This window comes from Diplotaxodon limnothrissa, linkage group LG9 (assembly GCF_057381915.1).
Source record: "Diplotaxodon limnothrissa isolate DT_005_m linkage group LG9, D_limnothrissa_male_GT1.1, whole genome shotgun sequence".
NCBI classification, from domain to species: domain Eukaryota; kingdom Metazoa; phylum Chordata; class Actinopteri; order Cichliformes; family Cichlidae; genus Diplotaxodon; species Diplotaxodon limnothrissa.
The window spans coordinates 9,342,437-9,366,193 of record NC_140604.1 but is presented as its reverse complement, the minus strand read 5'-3'; the positions used below and the strand labels follow the sequence as shown (position 1 = coordinate 9,366,193).

The 23,757-nt window shown below is 40.8% G+C and overlaps 1 protein-coding gene and 2 non-coding genes across 3 annotated transcripts in view; 2 read left to right on the top strand and 1 right to left on the bottom strand.

The window, feature by feature from the left end:
* The first annotated feature begins 2,219 nt into the window (after nt 1–2,219).
* trnaw-cca (transfer RNA tryptophan (anticodon CCA)) lies at nt 2,220–2,291 on the top strand. Its single transcript has one exon. It is a non-coding gene; the product is annotated as a tRNA-Trp (tRNA).
* Nucleotides 2,292–7,950: 5,659 nt separating this feature from the next.
* Nucleotides 7,951–23,757, top strand: part of LOC146625084 (partitioning defective 3 homolog) — a 359,232-nt gene continuing 343,425 nt past the window's right edge. The window contains exon 1 of the mRNA XM_085362620.1: nt 7,951–8,367. Within this exon, the coding sequence (XP_085218746.1) occupies nt 8,248–8,367 (120 nt within the window). The 5' untranslated portion in view covers nt 7,951–8,247. The remainder of the gene's footprint in view (nt 8,368–23,757) is intronic.
* On the bottom strand, nt 16,849–16,920 carry trnaw-cca (transfer RNA tryptophan (anticodon CCA)). Its single transcript has one exon. It is a non-coding gene; the product is annotated as a tRNA-Trp (tRNA).

The window sequence follows — 23,757 nt, the reverse complement described above, 5'->3', positions numbered from 1 at the left end:
ACAAGCAAGTTATCACTTGCAGTATTAACAATAGCCCAGAAAACCACGTGTTGGCATGTAAAATGCTGGGAACCTGAAATAGATTCTTTTCATTAATCGCACCTGTGGAATTGATTGATTGAAACTTTATTTTGAACATGTTGAAAAAGTACAACAAAATAGAATTAAAAGAGACAAATGAACAAAGCAAAACAAAAGGAAAACGAGCAACCACAACTCCAAATAACGTTCATGTTCAAAAAGGAGCAGGAAGAAGCATAAGCTTATTTAATCCCACCCCTTTTCCACTATCTAGTATCAATAGACTACAGAAATACCTCCTTGCAATTACATTATATGTTATGTGTAATTTTTTTTATTTTTTTTTATATATATACATATATGTTTCTATCTATCCATACATACGTATATACACATACGCACATATACACATTTACAATAACCCCATTAACACCTCAAGGATACACAACCTACAAATATATATATATATATACCCATACCAAGATACCCGTGCACCCGCACACACATGAAAATATTAGACAAGAACACCCTATCAAATCTCTACCTTTTCCCTGTACCCTGTAAAAACCATATCCTTAAACCGCTTTTTAAACTGCGCCATGCTTGGACATTGCTTCATATCTTTACTTAGTCTGTTCCACAGCTTCACTCCACACACAGAGATGCAAAAACATTTTAATGTTGTACGGATACGAGGATGTTTTAAATTTAATTCCCCCCTCAAATTGTATCCCCGTTCCCTTTTAGAAAATTTTTTTAGAATATTGTCAGGAAGCAGGTTATTTATTGCTTTATATATAATTTGTGCTGTGAGAAAATGAACCAGATCTGTGAATTTTAGAATTTTTGATTTTAAGAATAGTGGATTTGTATGATCTCTGTAACCAGTTTTATGGATTATCCTTATGGCCCTTTTTTGTAATATAAAGATTGATGATAGCGAACATTTGTAAGTATTGCCCCAAACCTCTGCACAGTAATTCAAATACGGTGCAATCAGGGAACAATAGAGAATGTGGAGTGATTTGTGGTCCAGAATGTGTTTTACTTTACTCAAGATTGAGACACTTCTTGAAATTTTGTTATGTATATGATTTATATGAGACTTCCAGTTTAATTTATCATCTATAATCACACCAAGAAACTTATGTTCAAGTACTCTTTCAATTTCCACACCATCTACATGAATCTGCACTTGTGCATTTCTAAGGGAATTCCCAAATAAGAAAATTTTAGTTTTACTTAGATTTAGCGATAGTTTGTTCCTGTTAAACCATTTTTTAATTTTGCACATTTCTGAAGTAATTGTATCCAGCAGCTCCTTTAGATTCCCCCCAGAACAAAAAATATTTGTGTCATCTGCAAATAATACTAATTTTAATATATCAGATGCCTTACAAATATCATTTATATAAATAATAAATAATTTTGGACCCAGTACAGAGCCTTGTGGAACACCACAAGCAATGTCCAAGCATGATGAGGAATGGACACCCAGCTTCACAAATTGTTTCCTGTCACTTAAATAATTTTTCACCCATTGCAACCCCCCTGATCCCGTACCGTTCCAGTTTATTAATTAATATGTCATGATTGATTGTGTCGAATGCTTTCTTGAGATCCAGAAATACTCCAGCTGCATACTGTTTCTGATCTATAGCATTCGTAATCCCCTCAATTGATTCAATTAATGCCAGAATATAAAAAATGTACGGACGACGTTTCCTTGTGATGTGTTTTTATTTAAAGTGGGCATAAATTTATGTTGAAGATACAGGTACGGGTGCTTACACATGAATGAATGACTTAAAAATATACGTTGATAAAAGAATTCACCGGTCTTGTTGATCGAAATCGTTTAAATGTAACTCGCGCATGCGCGTTCATCACGCCCATATTTTTTTAACGACTACCGCACGCGAGGTGCGGTCGCTGTGGTAACAGCTGTCCATGGTGCTGACGCAGGCTTTAATGACAGAAATTGGAATTTGTCAGTAAAGCAGCAGCGGTGTCCGTAGAGGCGCCTGTAATGCGCCTGTTATTCAGCTGCCCCGCGTGTTCTGCGTGTGAGTGAAGCGTTCACACAAGTCAGGTGTTTGCGCCTATATTTCATAATATTTTAAATAAAAATGCTAGTATGATCCACACGAACATATAGGACTTTGTAGTTGGCGTTTCATAGTGGTGACAGTGTAGAAGACCTCGTGGCGCAACGGTAGCGCGTCTGACTCCAGATCAGAAGGTTGCGTGTTCAAATCACGTCGGGGTCATAGCTTTTTCAAAATCGTGACTCTCACACGTCATGAATAAATGCTAAGAAAATTCAACTACAACAGCAGCAAGGAAAGTCAAAGGGAAATCGATGTTTGGCTTGTCGGCGTTACATGTCTAACAATAACTTCATCTCGGGGCTCTCTACCCTCTGAGGTTGGTCTGCATAAGAGCAAGCAAGGCAAACAGTTTACAACAAACAGAGGTGAACATGTAAATGGGCACACGGCGTTTATAAACAGGTCAAAGTGCTTTTCAGGTAAAAACAGTCAAGAACAACAAATACGGAGTTTTTTTTAACAATAGCGGCATTTTTGTTAGCTCTTGATGTGAAGAAGCAGTCTGTTGAAGACTGGTTTAGCAGCTAGTCTACTGTACAGGGCTACTCTGCAGGAGGGTTCAATCTGGCACAACACCCTGCACTTAAAAAAGATGAAGAACTGGGTCAAAACAGTTCTTATGAGGGACATATTCAGATTTAATGAATATGACAAGTCACCCAGCCCCAGTCGTTAACTTTGTTACCATAAACTGTGTTTATCTCAGAGCAGGTCCTTCGGTGCCGAAGCATTGTCTCCCTTGACACTGTTATTCATGAGAGAGCGCTAAATCTTTGAAGAAAAAATGGTGTGTTTTACCTACAAAACAAAGCAAAAAAAACATTCCCACTCGCTACCTCCATCTTTTTGTTTGACTTGTAGGTCTTGTTTAAATGTTCCATTCAGAAACTAGGCCCTTTTGAATGATCAGCGCAACATGTGCAAATAAACACATTTGATTTCAGAGATCAAGTTACAATGTGCTCTGACAGGCTCTGGAAAATCCCATAAACAAAAATAAAAAATCCGCAAGCGAAAGGCAGCATTTATAATCCATGAAATCACACTTAGCACGCTAACACCATTCTCAGTGTTCGTAGGCCCACCCCACAAACACAGCAATTAAAGGCTCGAGGCTTAATCCAAACAAGGCTTGACGGGGAAAGATGTAATATTTCTAAGAGCCTGCAGATGGGGCTATTTCAGCTTTCAGAAACACGCAGAGCTGCAGGTTAAAGAATGCATTTCACTGTGAATCTGAAAGGCAAATTTTGTAAGAAAAAAACATGCAAAAATGTTATTTATATGTGTTGCATTTTACAAAGGACAAGAGGGCCGTGCATGGTTAGTCTGAGGTTAATTTGTTTAAATGTTTTGCTGCATTAGTCATAGATGGGGTTTCAGTGTAGCCCTGAGCTATTAATGAACTAAAGGAAAGTGTAATTAGCCCCACTACTGGAGAAATAACACATGCCTCGGCATGCAACACACTCTGAACATTAACAGGACTTGTATTAGGTGATGTTAGACAACACTGAGTGTGATATAAATATCAAAACAGCAGTTAGTTTTTAATTAGAATTGCATCAACATGCAAGTGAGGCAAAAGGCCAATGTCTAATAACTTTAAAACTGTATAGAGGAAAATTTAACTGCATAGTTTCATTGAGTAGATGCCCATATAACCCAAAAGTTCCTGAGGGGATTTGAACAACACTATTCTTCAGGCTTTACACTGCACTTTAAGTACAGACATTCTTTACTTAAGTAGAAGTACAGATACTTGGGTAAAAATACATAAATACACACACCCACACCTAAGCAGAAACATATTACAGTCAGGGGTTAAAGTGGGATTTGGCAGGCAGGGGAACCCTAAGATCTGTTGTAGTGGCTCAGCGTGAGAAAAAGAATCACAGCAGATTTTCTTTGTGTACAGGCTGTGATCAGCTGACCTGTGCTGCTACTCTGAGGTTTACTGCTGTTTATGGGTTTACACAACTGAATTCAACAAGATGTAAGTGGACCATTCACAAGCTAACTTCATTGATTTCGATCCGCTACACTGACAGTATACTGTTTATGCTCCCTTTGTACTAGACTGTATACAGTTAGTAAAAGGGTGGAATTGAATGATGCAACCTTTCAGCACCTTAGTTTGTTTTGAAGAATGTTTCACAATATGAAAAACTTCCCATCATATAACTTACATGTAAGTTTAGCTTTCCAGTTGATGTCACTGAGCATCCTTACCTTTAAATATAACCTCTCTTTTTCTTCTCCTGTCTTGTCTTTCGTACGTCTTTTACTTTTTCTTCATCTCTGAGTGAACTTCTTTCCAAAACAGCAGCTGGACCTTTAGCTAGCAGACACACTGTGCAACAGACTTGCCACTGTAGTTTGCGTGGTTGCTGATGTTTGTTAAGCTGATAGAAATGTTTCATTTAAAATGACCTGCCACTTAAAAAAACGTTACTCCCGTTATACTCGCTCCTCTTCTGCAGCAGTAGCTTGTCTTGCCTCTGTGAGCCCTTTGAGTTTGATAAGCCCTGCTGATGGTTACACCAATAGGATTGATGCATGCTCAATTGTCCAAGCTTTCCCCTAACTTATAAACAGTAAATTTGCATAATGACTGAAACTAGCACCACTGATGAAAATGGGATGTGAGTTCAGTTTCTTGATCATTGATATGCAAATTGTCATGACCATTTATCAACAACCACTGATCAATGGCCATGAGTACGTTATCAAACCAGCTTTGACAAATGTCTAGCTGGGATAACCACATTTACTCACAGCCTTCTTCTTGATATGATGTTCCTCTGCTTCCCTGGCCACTGTACCTGTGGGGATGGTGTTCACTCTGTGTTGTAGCACCTGACGACACCCCGTTTGTGCTCCAGTGGATGATGAGAGTCAGACCTTAAATACAGATCCGGATGCGATGGTTTACGATACACAGCGACTTTTAAATGCTGATGGAAATCTCACCCTCTAACAAGGCTAACCTGCCACTTTTCATATCCTCCCTGGTGAACTTGATGTGCTTGTCCACAGTCTTATATGTATCATGGTTTCCTTCATTTAGGCTCCTATTGTCTGGGAAATAAAAAAGATCCCTTGCTTTAAACCTTAAGTAAGGAGCCTGTTTTGAAAATGTAAGGAGTAGAAAGTAAAGATGTTTGTGTTAAACTGTAGGGTGTAAAAGTAAAAAGTTGCCTTCTCTGTTCTCACATCGAACATTTAAAATGAATGTTCATGTGAGATCCAGGGATGAGTGATTTCCCCCTCTGAGCTTTTACTCCACTCTACAAGTTTAGCAATAACAGCGATGTTATTAATAGAGAATACATGTCATATTAGAATGTTTTGGTGAGTGTGGAGGAAGGATGTAGTAAATTCCACATGCATGAGCGAGCCTGTTTGATGTCATCTTGTGGTGGTGAGCGAATATGTCAGGACTCAGGTATGACCTCTGCTCCTGTGACCATGTCAGAGCACGCCTTGTGCCTGCTTTTATTTACGATGCCCCCTTTGTAGAAGGCAAGTCTGAAAATGTGTGAGTGAAGAATGTGGATTATCCTAGGTTCAGCAACCAATGGAAGTGTGTGGTGGTGGTGGTTTGTGTATTTGGGATAAATGGACTCAGGATTCATCAGACTGTAGATTTTGAGTATGACTAGACTTCACTGTCTTCCAAACGTTTGCTGCACCACAGAGCATTGAAGCAGCAGCATGAATCATGTTAATCACACTATTTTTAGTGCTAGAAACATATTTATGAACCCTCCGTACATATGCTTGTGTTACATTTCTTTCTGAATTGTTGTATATAATCATGTTTTCAGTTAGGCAGCTGGGAACAGCTGCTTCTGTGTGATGATTATCAGCAAGGAATATGAAACCCAGGGACAGCGCTGGGTTTTCCTGAGTGTCCTGCCCCCCTTCCCCCTGCATTCCTGATGTGCAGTGGACAAACTGCAAACCAGCCTCTGAACTTATCTTACTATGGCAGTTGAGGTAAGCAAATGAGCTTGATTAATGGGGGGAAGAACTGACATGCTCACTGATGTTCCCTGCAGCAATCTCTCATGCAGACAGTCACAGTGGATTTTATGGGCACAACTTGATCTTCTTTCATATGTAAAGAAATGCAGTTGATATTAAGCCGTATTGATTAAACAACAACAATGTGGGGCTGCAGGCACAATTACTTTGCGATTTTGTATCCATGCTGTTAAGTGAGTTCCAATTTTTGTTGCTAGCTTGCTAGCACCACTGAACTCACAAATCTGAGTCTTATCAATGCACACTTGAATAAAGAACTCAGTTTGCTTCATCAAACTGGTCCCAGTTTTATGTACTTGAATTTTTTTTTTTGTACACCACTCTACACCACTAGATGGAGTATTTGTAGCATTTGTTAAAACGGAAGCGCATGGCAGAGCCCAGCTTGTCAAAGTATGTTCGCTTTAAGTTTTTTTTGCATCTGTTTTGCAGTGTGTATGAACTTCACTGGAAGCTGAAGCTGTTATTGCTTCTGTTCTGGTGTCAGAAAAGTTTCCATTGCTCCAAAAAGTCAGAATAGAAACAGTTAATGGATTGGTATTGCATGGATAGTGCATGTCAACATGTCTAACCCTGGATTGATGAATATAAAAAAAAAATGCATGCAGCAGTGGCGTTAGACATGTGTGGTGAGACATCAAAGGACAAACACTATTATAGTAACATATCAAAGCAGGTTTCAAACCCTGAAGTTCACTTTAGATCTTGCACCAATCACAGAATCATACAGTGTTAGGACAAAGGAGGTGGGGGGCAGATGCATCTCGTGCAGCCGTGTTCATCGTGTGCACTCATTTGGACCACATTGGACCAACAAGAGTAGGAGCTGCAGGGATAGAGAGGATCTCTGCAGAAAGGTTGCAGCTATTATCAGTGAATTGGGTCATACTTTCTATCCAGCCTTGGGCTGATTTTTCTCATCCTGCACTGCAGGTCAATAATTTATTACATTAATATATTCTTTGCAATCAGCATAGTCAAATACAAATGAGACTTTGTTCTATGCAACTCTGTCTGATAGCATTCTGCCTTTCATTTTGCATTATTTATTAAAAATGAAATTCAGCATCCATCACCACATTCATCAGATCGAAGCGCGGTGATGCACGAGCACTGCTTACTCCAATATGCCTGCCCTCCAAGCTTGAGCCCACAGGAGGCCATTGGCTTGCGGTGACTCCCACACTCGTGGATCTCAGTTCGATATTACCCACAGGAATGGCCTGTAGGATAGTCAGAACATCTGTACTTAAATATTTCTAGCATGAAAAGTGAATCCAAAATAAACCTTGGCTCATGCCTTAAACAACACAAACTTGCCTGGAAAACTACCCAAGGCCTCCAGACCCCCGCCGCCCCCCTTCATAGTTTGTATGGAGCCCACAGGTCATTTTTTTACCCTGTTACCCTCTAGTGACTTAATCCAGCCCTGCCCCCCATCGTTTCAAAGACCACAGCATTATAACTACTAATCACATGGGGGGAGGGGGGTTACCCCTTTAAGTTATATTTTAGTTATACTGATTACTCGCCACTGTGATCATAGGTCAGAAAAAATACGGGTTTTGTTGGATAAAATGTTCCATTACCCTATCAGTCCTCACCACTCTCTGCTGATAACCACCTGCCAGCGCAAGTTTTTATTTAGTTTTTCAAATTTATGTATTATATGATAAAAACGCAGGGAAATGTAAAGTGAACTGAGATGGATCAGCCCGCGCTGGGAACATTCTTCGTGCCTGCTCTGACATGTGGGCGCACACGCAGTGTCGGTTGTCAGCTGTCCAGTTGTGCGCTCTCGCTGGGGAGGCTTTTTCTGCTGGGAACTTTCTGTAAGTGAGTCAACACCGCACAGGGAGGACGCCACCCAGCCCTGCCGCTGGATCTTATGCTGGGCTTCTCTCTTCTCCTTCGAGGACGCAGGGCACAAAGACGAATCCGCTTGGGTCGACAGGCTGGGGGTTTCGGTGTTTTCTGCTCCCACGCAGCGCCGGGGATGGTTATTGTCGCTTTGACGCGGCTTTTTCCTCTTTGGAATTAACGCGGCGGAGGAAAAAAAAGGAAAATGAAAGTGACGGTGTGCTTCGGGAGGACCCGGGTGGTCGTTCCGTGTGGAGATGGGAATGTAAAAGTCCAGAGTCTTATCGAACAAGCGGCCATGAGGTACAAAAAGGCGATCGCAAAGGTAAGTCCCCGGCAACACACACCTCAGCCCCGGGGTGATTTCTGTAAACGCTCCGCGGAGCAGCGTGCCGAGTCCACACTGAAGCCTCAACATGGCGCTTTTTTCGGGAAAGAGGGAAAGAGACAGCCGAGAACCCCAGGGGCCCCCGACGCATGGGGTATGGGAGTCCAGGGGTGCGCAAACGAGGGGGGGAGGGGGGCTTTTCATTGTTATCATAGGTGTGTCGCTTGTGTGTATCTGCTTTTTAGTCTCCACCAAAAAGTTGGGACACTGAAAGTGTTCAGGTTTGTGCAGTAGAGGCAGAAAAGTGTGCAAAAGTGCATGGAGTTCAAACCGGATCAGCCAGCAGTGAAGGAGGGTAACTGTCAAATGCATGTGTGCAGCCTGGTGTAAGAACACACACACACACACACACACACACACACACACACACACACTCTTATATCACAATTAGGCTGCTTCACTGTAATGTAAGAGTCTAGACAATATAGGATCATCCTTAATCTACTATAATGTCTTCATAATACAACATAAAGAGCAGAGCTTGTTGGCTTTATGAGAGCTCGTCCAACTACATGTTTAAAGAAAAGCCTTCATGTGTTGAATGATGGAACACATGGCCGTGTGAAGCCCCTGTGCCAAACAGGAATGAGCACACTGATTGCTTTTCCCTTTTGTGGGTTTTTGTGGGCCGAGCTTTAAAGCCCATTAAATGACTAATGAATGAATTAGAGTTTGGTACTGTTGCCATGGCTAGCAGTGACAGCACTTTCTCCTCTTTGCCAGTGGGTGCTATTACAATTGGAGTCACGTTAACACTGGAGCAGGATGGAATACCTTGGCAAAACCATGCTGTTTTTTTCCCCTTCTTCCAGTGTTCCTGTTTTCTGTTCTTGGAGAGAAGACATTACAGCCAAGATTTAGCCAGGCTTACAGTGGTGGCATGGATAGAACAATCAGCACAATCCCAGACACGCAGTGCTTCGTTTACAGCCTCTCCGATCACCTTCTTGGTGACAGATAAAACACTTTCAACCTCGCTGCTAGAATTTAGCAGCAGATTCTTCCTGCTGTAGGCAAACGTGGATGATATGGGTCAACATTTACTCACATGAAGATCACTTCCTTCTTAGACACACATCAGCAATCGTACGTACATACCCACACACACATGCGTTCACTCCTCTGTTTACCAGTGCTTGATGGTTTTCCATGGTTCAGCAGAATGGAGGCGACTGCTCCATTGATCCATGCAGCTGTGCTGTAAACGTAGAAGTGTGCATTCCCTGTGGAGATCACTTGGCTTCGGCTCAACAAAAACTACTGTGCCATGCGCCAGAAGACCTTTGGACTACAGGAAGGCATAATGACACATAGAGCAGCTGAAAGCAATGCATGAATGCCCAACCCTTGAACCATAAGTTTGTTTGGCTTGTTTGTTTTTAGTAGCTACCCTTAAGGTTTCTTGGCATGCCGACATTATAATGTCATTTTTATCCGAGTCATAAAATCTTAGTTTATTATGCATAAAATACATTTTTGACAAATTGAGCTTTTTGATAATTTGATTGAGCTTTAACAGGGAGAGCCGAGAACCTGATGTTTCAGACGCCAAATGCCTGCTCTCACGGAAACATATCGACAAAGTTTGGCAGGTGTTTAATCTGATGGCTCATAAAAGGGATCTAAAGCAGGGTAGAGGTTCCTCAGACAACTTCACCTACTTCCAGGACACATGGAGGAGAGGAGGAAGCCTGAAAAGGTCAAAAACCCAGCAACACTTGGGCCTATAAATGACGCCTAGTAACAGTTTGAGGTGTTCACTGTCATAAACTCTTCCATGCTTTCACATACTCAAAGAAGATCCAAAAGTTTTGGCATTCCGGTGTGATTTCTTAATGGTGTGCTATAGATTCATATTCGACTCTTACGCTGGGGTCCACTTGGTTCTGATTGATCAGATGGCGAGCGTGAGGCTCTGCTTGGCTGCAGATTTATTGGTTTACAGCACAGTCTCGTCATGGAGGCTCTACAATGCACCAGTTATGCATGTGCCCTTCAGGCGGACTTGACTTGAAAGAACTCTAACATGAATGACTTCGTGTCCACAGCTGTCTGTGTCTGCAGCAGAGTAGAATCTCAACCACAGGTCACTTTCACTGCTGCGACTTATTCATTTGGTTCTCACCCTTGGAAACAATTATGCACTTTTTGCCATTTAATCTTGTTGTTCACAGTGGATCAGTCAGTTATGGCAGCTGCCATCCGATGAGCCTATATTTTAAAGTTGCTCTGACTCCACTTACCTTCTGCCTGACCGTAATGTCCTTATTTAACTCTTTTATACGTGAACCATTTTCAATTCTAATGGCTTTTTTTGCAAGCAGTGCTTAACTTGCCCTGGTAATGCTGTGCTCTTTTCATCTTTGCTCTTACATTTATGTGTTTGAGGTTCGCCATTAGCTGTATTAAAGTCGCCAAGCTCAGTCAGGCAGTCAGTCAGACAACATCACATGCTGTACTGGCATACCTGATCTTTTCCAGAGACTCTTGAAGGCTTTGTCACAGGCTCAGTGGGACCTGAAAGAGCAGACTCCCACTCAAGCACCATTAACTTTAGAGTCAGTCTGGTCTACATTATGCACAGCCTTGAAGGGTTCATGCTAAATGGTATTTTGGGCTTCTTCTTCCGCTTTTCTCTTTTCAAGCTGTTATTTTTAGTACTAGTAATATTGGTGTATTCACCAAATTTTTAGTCAGCTAAGCAGGAGCAATATGAGGGTTTTATTTTGCGGCCTATCCAGTGGAACACAAAACCCTGCATGGATGTGACGGAGAGGTCTGGCGCTCAATGCTTCCCCTTGTACTCTGGTTTCACCCATATCTGCTGCAGCATCGTACATTTAAATAAATGACTACTGGATCCACAGGTTGTGGCTCTAAATCTTTGAAGAACTGAATTATTTAATCCTACTTGTCTGTAATGCCTGCCCTAAATGTGTTGTAGAGCCTCATAAGCTCATAATGACTCTTTATTTTTCCCCAAATTACGCAAATGCAGACTTGAGGCATGTTGCAGCATAGCCAAATTGTTTAAATACACCAAAGAAGAAGATGAAGAAGAAGAAGTAGGAATGTCCTTACAGGCAAAACAACATTGCAGATTTTCATATTATGCTTTTAGCTTTAATATACATTATATCTGCAGCATAAGATGGTATCATCATATAATAACACTGTGTATTAATCTACTGTAGAAACCCTGGAACTCATACTTGCACTCAAATCAGTGATCTTGCATTGTTCAGAGAATTGTTGTGAGCTGCTGACTGTCTTGATTACCATGTGGATGCAAAATAACAGTCCTTCCCATGCCGTGATAGGGAAGAAATATTCAGGTTCTCGTGCTGACTCTGTTCTCCCCATGCTTTGAGCTGCTCTAAAATACAGGCTTTGTGAGAACAACACTAGAATTTGGCAAGGTTAAATCATCTGTTTTCAACAAAGTTCTGAAAGCTCAGCCAGAAGAAAACGGTGGTGAAAGGTCACACATTCTGCTTGACATTTTGCTTACACAGGCTTTTACGTGAGCAGCTGTCATAGGGGGAGAGGCGGGCACGCCCTAGACAGGTCGGCAGTCTATCGCGGGGCTCCTGGCTTTATAGTTGACAGTGAGAGCAGTCATCGTAGTTGTAAGAAGACACATTTGTTTATCAGAGTCTGTCAAGCAAATGTTAAAGCTACATCTTGTTTGCTACATCAGATTCACCTGGCTCTTCTGGGAATTGTTTGCTGTTAGTAAAAGTTCTGCATAGCTTTATAATCCTCATCTGCTCTCAGGTAAGGGGCTAATATTACCCTGCGCTGGGGCAGCTGTGCAGGAAGAAGCCACAGCGGGAAAGTGGGAAGTGTCTTTGAAAGGGTTGTCAGTGCCTGTTAGCTCACTTCATTCAGTGATTACGTAATAGAGAGAAGCTGCAGTCTGTGAATAGGATTATGGAAGTTAGTTGAAACTTGCTGGGGGGGGGGCTTCATCTCGTGAGTTGAGTGGAGAAGGCCGGCCAGGATGATGGGATGCAATGTGATGGCTTGTAACTGAGTACAGGAAGTTCTATGGTTCAACTGTGGTCAGGAGGCAGCGCTTGAATTCTACCACAGCAGGGAACAGAGTAGCACACTAAAAAAAGTGTGGCCTCACTAACCTTTCATCCTCTTTTTTTTTGTTTTCTCTTCTGGCTTTTCTTGAGTTTCCTTTTTGTTTTTCATCTTTTCTTAGATCCCAGTTTCTCTTTTGTCTCTTTTTCTCTCTCAAGCTGGTCAACACAGTGTCATTTTCCAGCTGACTGAGGACTGTCCCTGCTTCCATACTCAGTCTTGACAGCCACTATTAGCTACTAGTCTTTGAGTAAAACAGTCACAATCCAAATGTTGGTTTGCTCAGTTGTCCAGAAAGTGCAGGAAGGGCGATCGTGGCTCAAGAGTTGGCAGTTCGCCTTGTAATCAGAAGGTTGCCGGTTCAAGCCCCGACTCGGACAGTCTCGGTCGTTGTGTCCTTGGGCAAGACACTTCCCCTACCGCCTACTGGTGATGGTCAGAGGTGCCGATGGTGCAATATGGCAGCTTCGCCTCTGTCCTAGGGCAGCTGTGGCTACAACTGTAGCTTGCCTTGTGAATGTGAGAGTGAATGAATAGTGGAATTTTAAAGCGCTTTGAGGGTCTCGAAAAGCACTATATAAATGCAATCCATTATTGTTATTTAAACCAACTGTTAACTGTATATTTCTGTACATTTAAGTATTATTATTAATATTGCCGCATTCATTCACCTTGTTTATAGGTAATTTCATTGTTTAATCACATTAAAATGTTCCTAATTTAATGTTTAAAAGCACTTGAAAAGGGCAAAATCCCATGTAAAATTAGGGCAACAAACTGTATTGTCATTACTGAAAATATTTTTATGAGAAAGTTATTTTCTGGTATTTTCTGGTATTGTTTTGGCGCCCCAGCTGCTGGAATATTACTGTTTTTTTTAGGATTGTTTTTTTTTTTTACAGTGTAACACAGCCAACATAGCACAACACAAACGTTCCCTGTGCCATGCAAAGACCAGCACTGTATTCTACACATTTATGCAGCTTTGGATATGGTTAGATTTTAAGCAGAATTTGAGACTAGTGATTCAATGACTGTCTGGCAAGTTTCCCTGCTTGTGTGGACGGCATCAAGGACAATGACACCACACTCTGGGACGTTTTATCTAACCCAAACAATGCCTCTGTTCAGGGTCAAGATAAGCAGACATTAGGGCTTTCCTGCTGAGGAGAACGCCTCTCAGGTGTACACACAGGTGCTGATATGTTATGCACATGGTAAGGGGGTGGAGTGCATGCATGCAAAGCCAACAGAGAGCAAAACATTTGTAACCGGGAAAGCTGAATTTAAAGCCATTAGCTTATGTGTTTCAGACAAAGCTGAGTGGAATTCCTGGCAATAACTGCGTAACGCAGCAATGAAAGCGGGCTATGTTTTCAAGCCACGCCAAGCCATTGGATGACTTCTTTTCCAGCTTCATATATCCTGTGTTAGCTCATTCAATGTGAAGGTCAGCTTCTGTTGTAGTTTTACAGGTTTTTTTGCTATGTTTTGCTATGTTTATTCGTTGTCCTTGGAGCTAAACAACATGAATTCTTTTTGGTTTATTGGGAGTTTTTCTCACCTCTGTTCAGATTTACATCAGTGTGACTGAGCCAAAATATTAAACACCAACTAGCTTTCCTTCCCGTAGCCGGAGCTAAAAATAAAATTGCCCAACAGGAGGAAAATGACATGCACAGTGGCCCGAGTGTTGTTTCTGGGCTGCCACGAGGAGTCAGCTTAACCAGAAAAAAACAAATAAGTTGACACCGCGGCCAGAATCCAGGCATCGGAGTTGAACCAGTCGCTGCCGTGTGAGCAGCACAGATGCACATATGGGCCTATGTACCACTCTCAGCTAGGCAGCCAATGAATTCATCTTTATCTCTACTGATAACATTAATGCAAACTGGCAAGAAAAATGGATGATCAAAAGGAAAAGGAAAAAAGAGCAAAGAGAAGAAAAACGAGAAGACTCTTGCCCACAGGGTCAGACATCAGTGAAAAACACGCTAAATCGCACACTTTCCTCTTTTTGTTTTGTGTGTCACTCCTGCAGAGGCTTGTCTAAACCAATACCTTTTTTGCACAGTGAAAGTATTAATATGAGATCTCAAACAGAGATATAATCTGATACAAAAACAAAGATTAACCCAGTTTATTCTGTTAATTGAAAAGCTGGCTTCAGCTCCATCATGAAGGTGACACACTGTGCACATTAAAAACAACTGACCGGTAACTGATGGTTTAGTGAGCTTAATAAAATCATGCATGTGACTGTGAAATTGTGCATATTGGGCACTTTCATTTTAATAAAAATGTTCTGTTTTTGTTTAAGTAGGATTTGAATATAACATTTGTACATGTTACTTGAGTTATTTAACACTGTCTTGTACGGTGGCCTGAGTATTCAAATGCACTGCATCTTAAAAAATTTCTAGCAAACAGAAGAATGCTTTAAAAGCACAGAAAAAACAATTGAAGTTGAATATAACACAATGGGACTACAACCCCCCCCCCAACACATCTGAAGAAGGAACCCAAACCCAGAAAGCATCTAAATGTTGATCTAAATACTTGGCTGTAGGTCAGCAGGTGGGGCAGGTCGTCTGGAAGGTTGGTGGTGCGATCCCTGGTTGCTCCCATGATTGTCACATAGAACGTTTTTAGGTGAAAAACAAAATGCTTGTCTGAGTGAGTGAATGAGGCATGTTGTATAAAGTCCTTTAAGTGCTCAAGTAGAGTAGAGAAGCGCTATAGAAGAACAACCAACAACTTACACAATATGAAATCAATTCTTACTCTCGCACGGTGCCACTGTTCCATCCGGTAGAGCAGACGGCGTGTGCACAATAGCCTAAAACTTGAGCCCAGTCTGCTCTCACTGTTAGGTACGGCCCTGCTAGCTTATGATGGTGGGGAGTTACTGTTTGTTATCTTAGCCTGCTAGTTTAGATAATCCAGTTAAACATTAGCCTGAACTGTTAGAAGCAGGAAACTAGAACCATCCCACTGCATGACTCAAAAGAAAACCCTGGACCCTTCGACCCCTACAGTGAGGACATCTGGTGGTTCTGGACCTCTGAGGTTTTCATATATTTCTGTGTCTATTCAAAGAGAACCTGTGCTACAACATATTTAGCTGTCCTGGCACTAGGGCTGCCACGATTTGTCGACTAGTCACGATTACGTCGACTATCAAAATCGTCGACGACTGATTTAATAGTCGACGCGTCGTTTGAAACTTTGTACGATCACAAAAGACGCAGGAATAAGTGGCAGGATTTAAGAGTGTAATAACGGACTGAAACAGAAGATGGCAGCATTGCATGTACAAGGATGTCAGCTACCGTTAAACCCCGAAGAAGAAGAAGAAGAAGAAGAAGCAGCTGTGTCCCAGAATTCATAGCGCGGCTCAGCGCAGTTTCCAACAATGGCGGCAGCTAGTTAGTTTTAATGTTACTCTTATTATTCTTTCTGGGTCACAAAATAAACGTTTAACATATTTTCAGGCGAGAATGTAGCTGTGTAAACCTCAAATATCTGCTCAGTTTATCAGGACACCACATATTTTCAAAAGCGCTCCGACGTTTTCGGAGACGTCTGTTACCCACTAGCTCGTTAGCGAGCCGGGGGCTAGGCTCACTAGCGCCGTGAGAACACCGGACTCCCCGCAAATCGTTTTCAAACCCACCGCCGTCTTTCGCTACTCAGGTTAAATATATATGAGTCACTTAGATAACTTAAAATGTTATTGTTTGGCTTTTTTTTTTAGTATTTTATTTGTTCCTGAGTAAATCAGTTTGTCTGAGATTAAAGTTATAGTTTTTACACAGCTGAATAAACGTCAAGCAGACAGCTGATTATCAGAAGTGTGAGATGCTCCAGAATATACTCCAGTGTCCTGTTATATTTTAGATAGCAAGGAGTTTATTAATCTTCACCGAAACAATCTGCAAATTTCATTAAAATTCAATAAACTATCATCTTGTCTTTATTTTTAGTTAGCACAGACCTTAAACACTTAAAGCTGTAAGCTAATGATAGTTATATAAGAGCAGATGCTGCTGGTGCAATAAGCTGTAGTTTTACGTCTAATGGATGATGATCTGATTAGTCGACTAATCGCAAAAATAATCGGTGACTAGTCGACTATCAAAATAATCGTTTGTGGCAGCCCTACCTGGCACAGATTATGTGGTCAACTGACAGAATAGTGTAAGTCGGTGATGTTTAACAGCTGCTCTAAGTAATGGATTAAAAACTCACATTTTGTCATGGGTGTTGTTTTATCTATCTCACTAGGGGTCTTGCACACATTAAAGAGGATGCATCTTAAAACTCTGACCCCGACGTGATTTGAACACGCAACCTTCTGATCTGGAGTCAGACGCGCTACCGTTGCGCCACGAGGTCCTGAATGCACTCTGACCAACCAACATTCATGATCCTGCTCTCTCGGTCTCTCTCCCTCTCTCTGCCCTTCCATAAATGGAGCATTTTATCCAGTACTTAATGATGCCCTGACAATAGCTTACGCGTGATTAGATGCCATAATTTGATCTTTGCGATCTTTAATCAGTCGTTCTATTGCATCACATGTTTTCTGTCTCGCTCCTGCGTGTCCTGCCGCTCCTCTCTTCGTCTAGTTCCATATTCACCTGACACACTTCCATTTGTTATCGCAGATTAGTCACCAGACGATAATAGGGCTGCTCTTTGAAAGCTTACCATTAAGCTCCTTTCATGTTGTAATTCTGCTGATCTAACTGGTAGCTAAACGGCGATGTTGGGGAGTCAAAGGAATGAGCTTCGTGGCAGACGGCTGAAACACAGTAGAACATGTGGAATTAGTAGCGGTCTTTTGTTAACCAGAACCCTCCTGTAGCTTGTGGTTTTAGCAAAGCCATCCTCTGACGTCCTCTTTCATTAACCAAGTTATTTCCTTTACCCTTTACTTCATGTTTTTTTTCTTTGTCTTCTCTTCTCTTTTCTTTTTTTTTTGTTCAGTACGTGAAAATATTTTGTCTTTTACTCTGTTTTGTCAGGCAAGTCAATGCAGGAATGTTGGTAGAGTTCAACAAAATCAAATCAAGCTTTTCCAGAAACGTCAAAACACCATCACGCAGTTCTGATGTCGTGCAGGGGCCCGGTATATAACAGAAAAGATTAACACATCATTCAGCTGCCGTTCTGGTCGGAGGATGGACTGCTTAACCTCTGTTTGGGCTATTTTTAAATGGAAAACTTGAGCAAGGTGACAAGCTGTTGAATTAAATGTATTTTAGGCAGAAAGGCCAGATATTATGTTTGCCAGTCCTGCTCAGATGGAAAAATCCTTTCAGCTTTCACAGAGTAGTCTTAAAGGCTGCTTTGACAGCTTCCCATTGTTTACTCTTTGCACGTCTTGACACGGAGGTTCCTTCTTTCCCCCCTTCTAAAACACACGCATGACGTTTCCATATAGGCTGCCGTGCCTCCGCTTCAGAGTCAAGAGATGCTCCTAAATCAAGCTCTCGCAGCTTTTAAAGATTCCACTTATAGTTATACAATCATTTCTTAGAGGCAGAGCTGCTCTGAAGGCAGAAATAATCTCTTTGGTTCACTTAAACTTCAGTGGGAGCAGCCAAGGAAACAGCTCTGTAGACGGGCACAATGGAACAGTTTGAAAAATGTGAATATAAAACGGATTTTGGAGGTCAGTTTGGGTAAAGACGTCTGCTTAGAGGAAAGAAGAAACAAACGGAGCAACCAGGCTGTTAAAATGTTTCCAGTCGACTCTAGTTTCAGATGTTCAGGGCAGTGATTGGTTGTTGATGTGATTTACTTGACTGAATGAGTGGCTCACCCTGCCCTGGCTGGTGGGATGAACCGAACGTAAAGCTGACCGCAGGGTCAAGTAAGTCAAGTGGTCTCAATTAGCAGCTCATTAACAGCTTTGGTGCGGAGAACCATGCTTATCCATAAAAACATTCAAAGCGTACTTTTAAGGGCAGAAAGTAAATCTGTGGATTTATTACATTCACAGTTTTGGGATTTTGGTATTTCCTTTTGTTTTGGGTACAGTAGCCATCTGAAGAATGTCTATCTTGTTTTTCTAATCAAACGTCTCCGTGAGATGACAATTCCTGCCTCAAGCTGGATTCAGCTAAGAGCAAGTTGTTGCAAAGGCCAAATATGCAGTTTGTGGTGTTTCGACATGCAGACCATGCCCGCCCTTCTTGGGTGTGATCCACTGTTTTGTCAACAACTTATGGCCATGATTGCAGTTACAGAGCTGTGTTGGAGCACACAGTCGAGAAATTAACCTCTGAAAGTGTGACAGCTGATAAATGTTTTGAGAAGTTAGATTTTTTACAAACGTACAACCTGAAAAACACCATATTCTTATTATAATGTAACATGTAGTGTGTAGAGCTATGAAATTGAGGGATTTATTACTTTTTTCTGGCTTTACTCTCAATCCTTAAAAAAAAAAGTCATTCAAGTTTAGAAGCCTTATTAAATTTAAAACCTGACTCATATTTAAATTGCACAAGAATACTCTGGTGAAGCACATTTTAAAAAGCACTTATACTGATTTATCATTGAATTATCGTAGTATAACATGCTAGCAATTGTAATATGCTAGCAAACAATGTTTATTTTGTTTGTAGAAGATGAGCAAGAACATGAATGTCCCACTACACATGGCAATTTTAAGGATTTTATTAACATTTTTGCTTGCTAATTTACCTTTGGAATGAACTAATACTTGAATTTATAGAACGTTTCTGTTCTTACTGTCAAGTCAGTTTTCTGCAAGCTGTATGTAACCCTACGTTCAGTAGAGTGCTGTTTTCTAGATACAAAACTTTGTCTACTGGAGATCGCCAAATTAGAGTCACTAGTTAACCTAACATCCATGTCTTTGGACTGGAGGAGGAAGCCATGCTACCAGCCAGGCGGTACAAAAAACATGGACCTAGCTACTGTGGTGTCATCCAAATCTTGCTTTGAAGCTTCAAAATTGATTATTTCACCATCATTAGCTTGGTTTCACAAAACCAGATGAGGCCGGTCTGACTTGGAAACTACTTGCCCATTGGCTTCTGACTTGTTATTAAGTTAGTGAATCTGCATTCCACAGATAATCTTGCATGTTGAAATATAGTGTGACCAGTATTTACCAAAGAGACTTAATTATTTATTCATTATGGCCTGAAATAAGCTACTGAGGCCACAAACTAATCAGGAAGGCCTTTACAGAGGTCAAGTCCAGAAACCCATTTTCCTGTAGACTTCTACAGGACTGGAAGAGTTCATGCAATCACAGCTACAGCCACATGGAGACCTTCAGGTAAAACACAGGCTTAATTCATTTCCACATCGGCTTTATTTTTCTAACCTGGAAGCTACATCCTTGTGTTTTACTGTCTATAGAAGCAATGCAGGCACATGGACAATATGCAGACTCAACACATATAAACAAAAACACTGTTCAAACGAACATGTTGCTCGTCCCTCATTCACAAAGGTTACCTGATAATATCTCTTTTCAAGTTGCCTTCATATCGTTTGTCTCTGAGTTTTTAACGACAGGTGTTTCCTTGTTTGACATAAGTGGTGATTATGTACAATCTTTCCCTTCCTCGAGGGAAAGGACCAAAGGCAAGGGGGTCTTTCAATATTATCAGCATTTTTTTTTAATTATTAGCTGTTTGCCAATCTCTTTATATTGGCTAATGTCGATAAATGAAAGTTAAGGAAATAAAGAATAGATGGGAGAAACACCCTTTAACATGTTACGAAAGTTAATGTCCAAACAGCTTGGTATACAAAAAGTTTCCCTTTCAAAAACAAATATAAAGTGTAAAGTGGGCAGCCTGAGTGATACTGTACATACTTGCCACATTTTTGGTTATACAAGGAGACACTCTTGAAAAGTCGGCTGTTCAATCTTTTTTTTCCCCACTAGCCAAAATTTCCCATTTAAAAACACAGATGAACCTTTCTAACCAAGTTAGCTAATAGCCATGTTAGCTGTTCACTTCAATGCCCTCGGTTGGTTGTAGTTTTACAACTTCTAAAACCAAAAACAAATGGGTACTGTCATGTTGACTGCATATATGTTCTGACCTTGAAACTATGGCCTTGTTTTTATAGAACCTATAGAACCAATGCAGGCGCATGGAGAACATGCGCCATGCGAACAAAAAAATCCATCTCAGGTTCCAAGCAAACAATCCATCAACATAATTTGTTCTTTATTAACTGTTTGTTACTCTGGATATACAAAGTGGTAGTTTTTCAATAGAAAGATCTTGAAAAATGTACAAATCATGAAGAGTACCAGGTGGGTTCCCTATGTAAACATGTTCGTATTTAATAACACGAAGCCCTGGGGATGATTGCAGAGTTTAAGACTCTCTGGCAGAATGACAGCCTTTATACACACTTTGTGTGAAAACACAGAATCAAAACTTAATTGCTAATTGATTTATATAGTTTCAATTTTTTTTAAAGCTTACACTGACTTGACTCAGCTGTGTTAGATTTTGAAAGTGATTCATATACAGCATCAAAGTTATCATGTGGCTTTGTCTGTCATTGGCTTTTAATCCCACTAAGGCACTCTGGGTCTTTCAACCCTCAAGCACTCCACAAAGTCTTCTCTTTTAGTGGATAACACAAATAAACATGGTCATGTAACGTTAGCAGCTGCACTAAGCTTTAATCAATACCGGGAGCACTCAGAGTTTTGATGATTGAGTGTTGGCTCAATGCAAACATTAAATACCTTTAGTTGGTACTTATAATGGATCTATTCCTGGTTTATAGGTTTTAAAACTTTTAGCATATTCTTAACAACTGAATCCGTCTGTGTTGCTGAAACTGAAGAGAAATCCTCACGGTTTGTGCTCCTATACCGTACTATTGCATGATCTGAGAGTGAAATAATACAATCCAATAGTACATCCTTGTATTTTAACTGGCTGGGCCTTGGTAATGCAGTGACTGTGTGGTATTATTTGGTCTTAATGCTACATTTATGTTGTACTATTCTACAAATTAGCATAATGACTGAAGCAACATCATTTATATAACTGGGTTGGGTTTGGGACTTTTAAGTATTCATCATTCATCCAGTATTCAGCATCCAAAGCTTAACTTTTCATGCTATTGACATCATCGGCCCCTAACCTGATTACTGTAGTGATACCTAAAAAGCTCTTTCAAACTACACCTTTACTAATCAACCATAACCAGAATGTGAACTTGAACTCTTTCCCAGTGGTCTGGAATTAAATTCATTTGCTCAGTGTTATTACTTTTTTGGTGTCCAACGGTGCAGACACTTCCATTTCTTTTGCCAAATAAGTGAATAATCTTTTCTTCATTCAATATCAATCTTTATTTTCCATTAAACTGGATCATTCCAAAACACTTGCAAATGATTGCATATAATGGTGATGGTAATAGGATAAGGAATTACACAACACATATCATTCACCTGTGAATGCCTATGTGAAATTTTGTTTTGCACTACTCCTCATATAAATTCTGGGAGAAATACATCACGTGTCACTGCTTATACATTAAAACGACTGGCTTTTTATCTGTTTGTGTCAATTTTTCCAAGCTTCTACCCTCCAAGATTCCCTCTCAAACATCCAGGCAGAGCTGTGAAATGAAATCGGCATGCTCAGGGCTACGGGAGAAAAATAAATCCTAGATGTTAGAAGGGATTAGATGCTGGCGGGACTGTGAAATATTGCATGCATTTGCAGTGACTTATTTTGAATCAAGAATTGCCTCATGAAATGGGCGATAGGAAAAGTTGGCTGCTCTGCTAAAGTGGGTTTCTCTCTTTGTGAAGTTAATGAATGCAACGGAAAAAGGTTTTGGCAGGTTGGTGTGCTGGTGCTTAGAGTCTTATAATAAAATCAGCACTTCTCTTGTTGGGAATTCACTCTTGTCTGTTATGCAGGGATTCAAGAGGTTCTGTTGGGGAAATATAGTAGTTGGGAGTTTAGAGTGGCTTAACTCTGATGAAGACTTCAAAATAAATTATGACTCTGAACAGAGTCCCAAAAAGAAGCCTCTCTGGTGTGTTCCCATTCTGGAACATCTAAAGTGTATATACGAGGAATGTTGAGTGAATCCTCTGCTGACCCTCTGCTTCTAATAAGCTGTTTTATTACAATACCACAGAGCACGTATGACCTTGTATGCCATACAGTGTGTGACCTTGTGCCTTCAATATTCGTCTCCTTTGGAGAAGGTGAACTTGCCCTTAATTGTGCGGCTGCGCCCCAAGGCGACCAAGTTCTTCATGAGAAAAACGATTCAGAGATGAGTCAGTTTTTTTATCACGTTGAATACGATGTGTTGGTTTTAATTGATAGAGAGAAGCAATAACTTGGTTGCTGGTTGTCAGACATCAAATGAAAGCCAGATTATAGTTTTATATAGGCACTATGTTTTGCTGGCACAAACAAAGACTGCAGCATGCTTTGACAAATCATAGATACAAGAGATTTTGAGTGGTTTGATTGATGTTGTTGGCTGTTACTTTTATACTCATCTATTTCGGCAGGATTGAAGCCAGAGGGGCTACAAAAACGAATACCTCTGGGTTTTCTTTTATCCCCGAGGTAAATTCCTGCATGCAATCCAATTAACTGGATTCCTTTTATCATATTAAAAAAAATTATAATTGCTGGTAGTGCTTTCACGCTCCGTGTACTGTAAATAGTCAGACAGAAACAAATGTGTTGTTTACAAGATCATCCCAAAGCAAAAAGCTGCACTGTCATGAGTAGCCTGGTTATGGTTATGCACATTTTCAGCTCAGACACTGTGCTTCTGCAGATGAGTTGTAAATTCAGCTCGTCTGCTTTTGATGGCTGGCATGGGGTCTTTGCTCGGAGAACGTTGCTGATGAATATGTAAAGTTGCGGATTTATCTGTGCGGAGTAATTTCCTGCCCAGACATTTTTTCTGGTTACAGAACATGTTGTGGGATGATTAGTCTTGGACCATGAAATGGGGTCATTCGGTACAGGCTGAGGAAGTGCGGCTGAAAGACATGGGAACTATTTAAGAGTGAAGTCAGGGTCAGTCTTACTGTTTTCATGTGTTTGTCTTGACCTTTCGTTTGCTCACTGAACAGTGACCGATTTTCCCAGTGAAGGATGTTTCTGTAGGACGCTGACTCATCTCAACAATGAGTAGGAAAGACACTAAAGATCCTGATTGTGTTGTCGTACA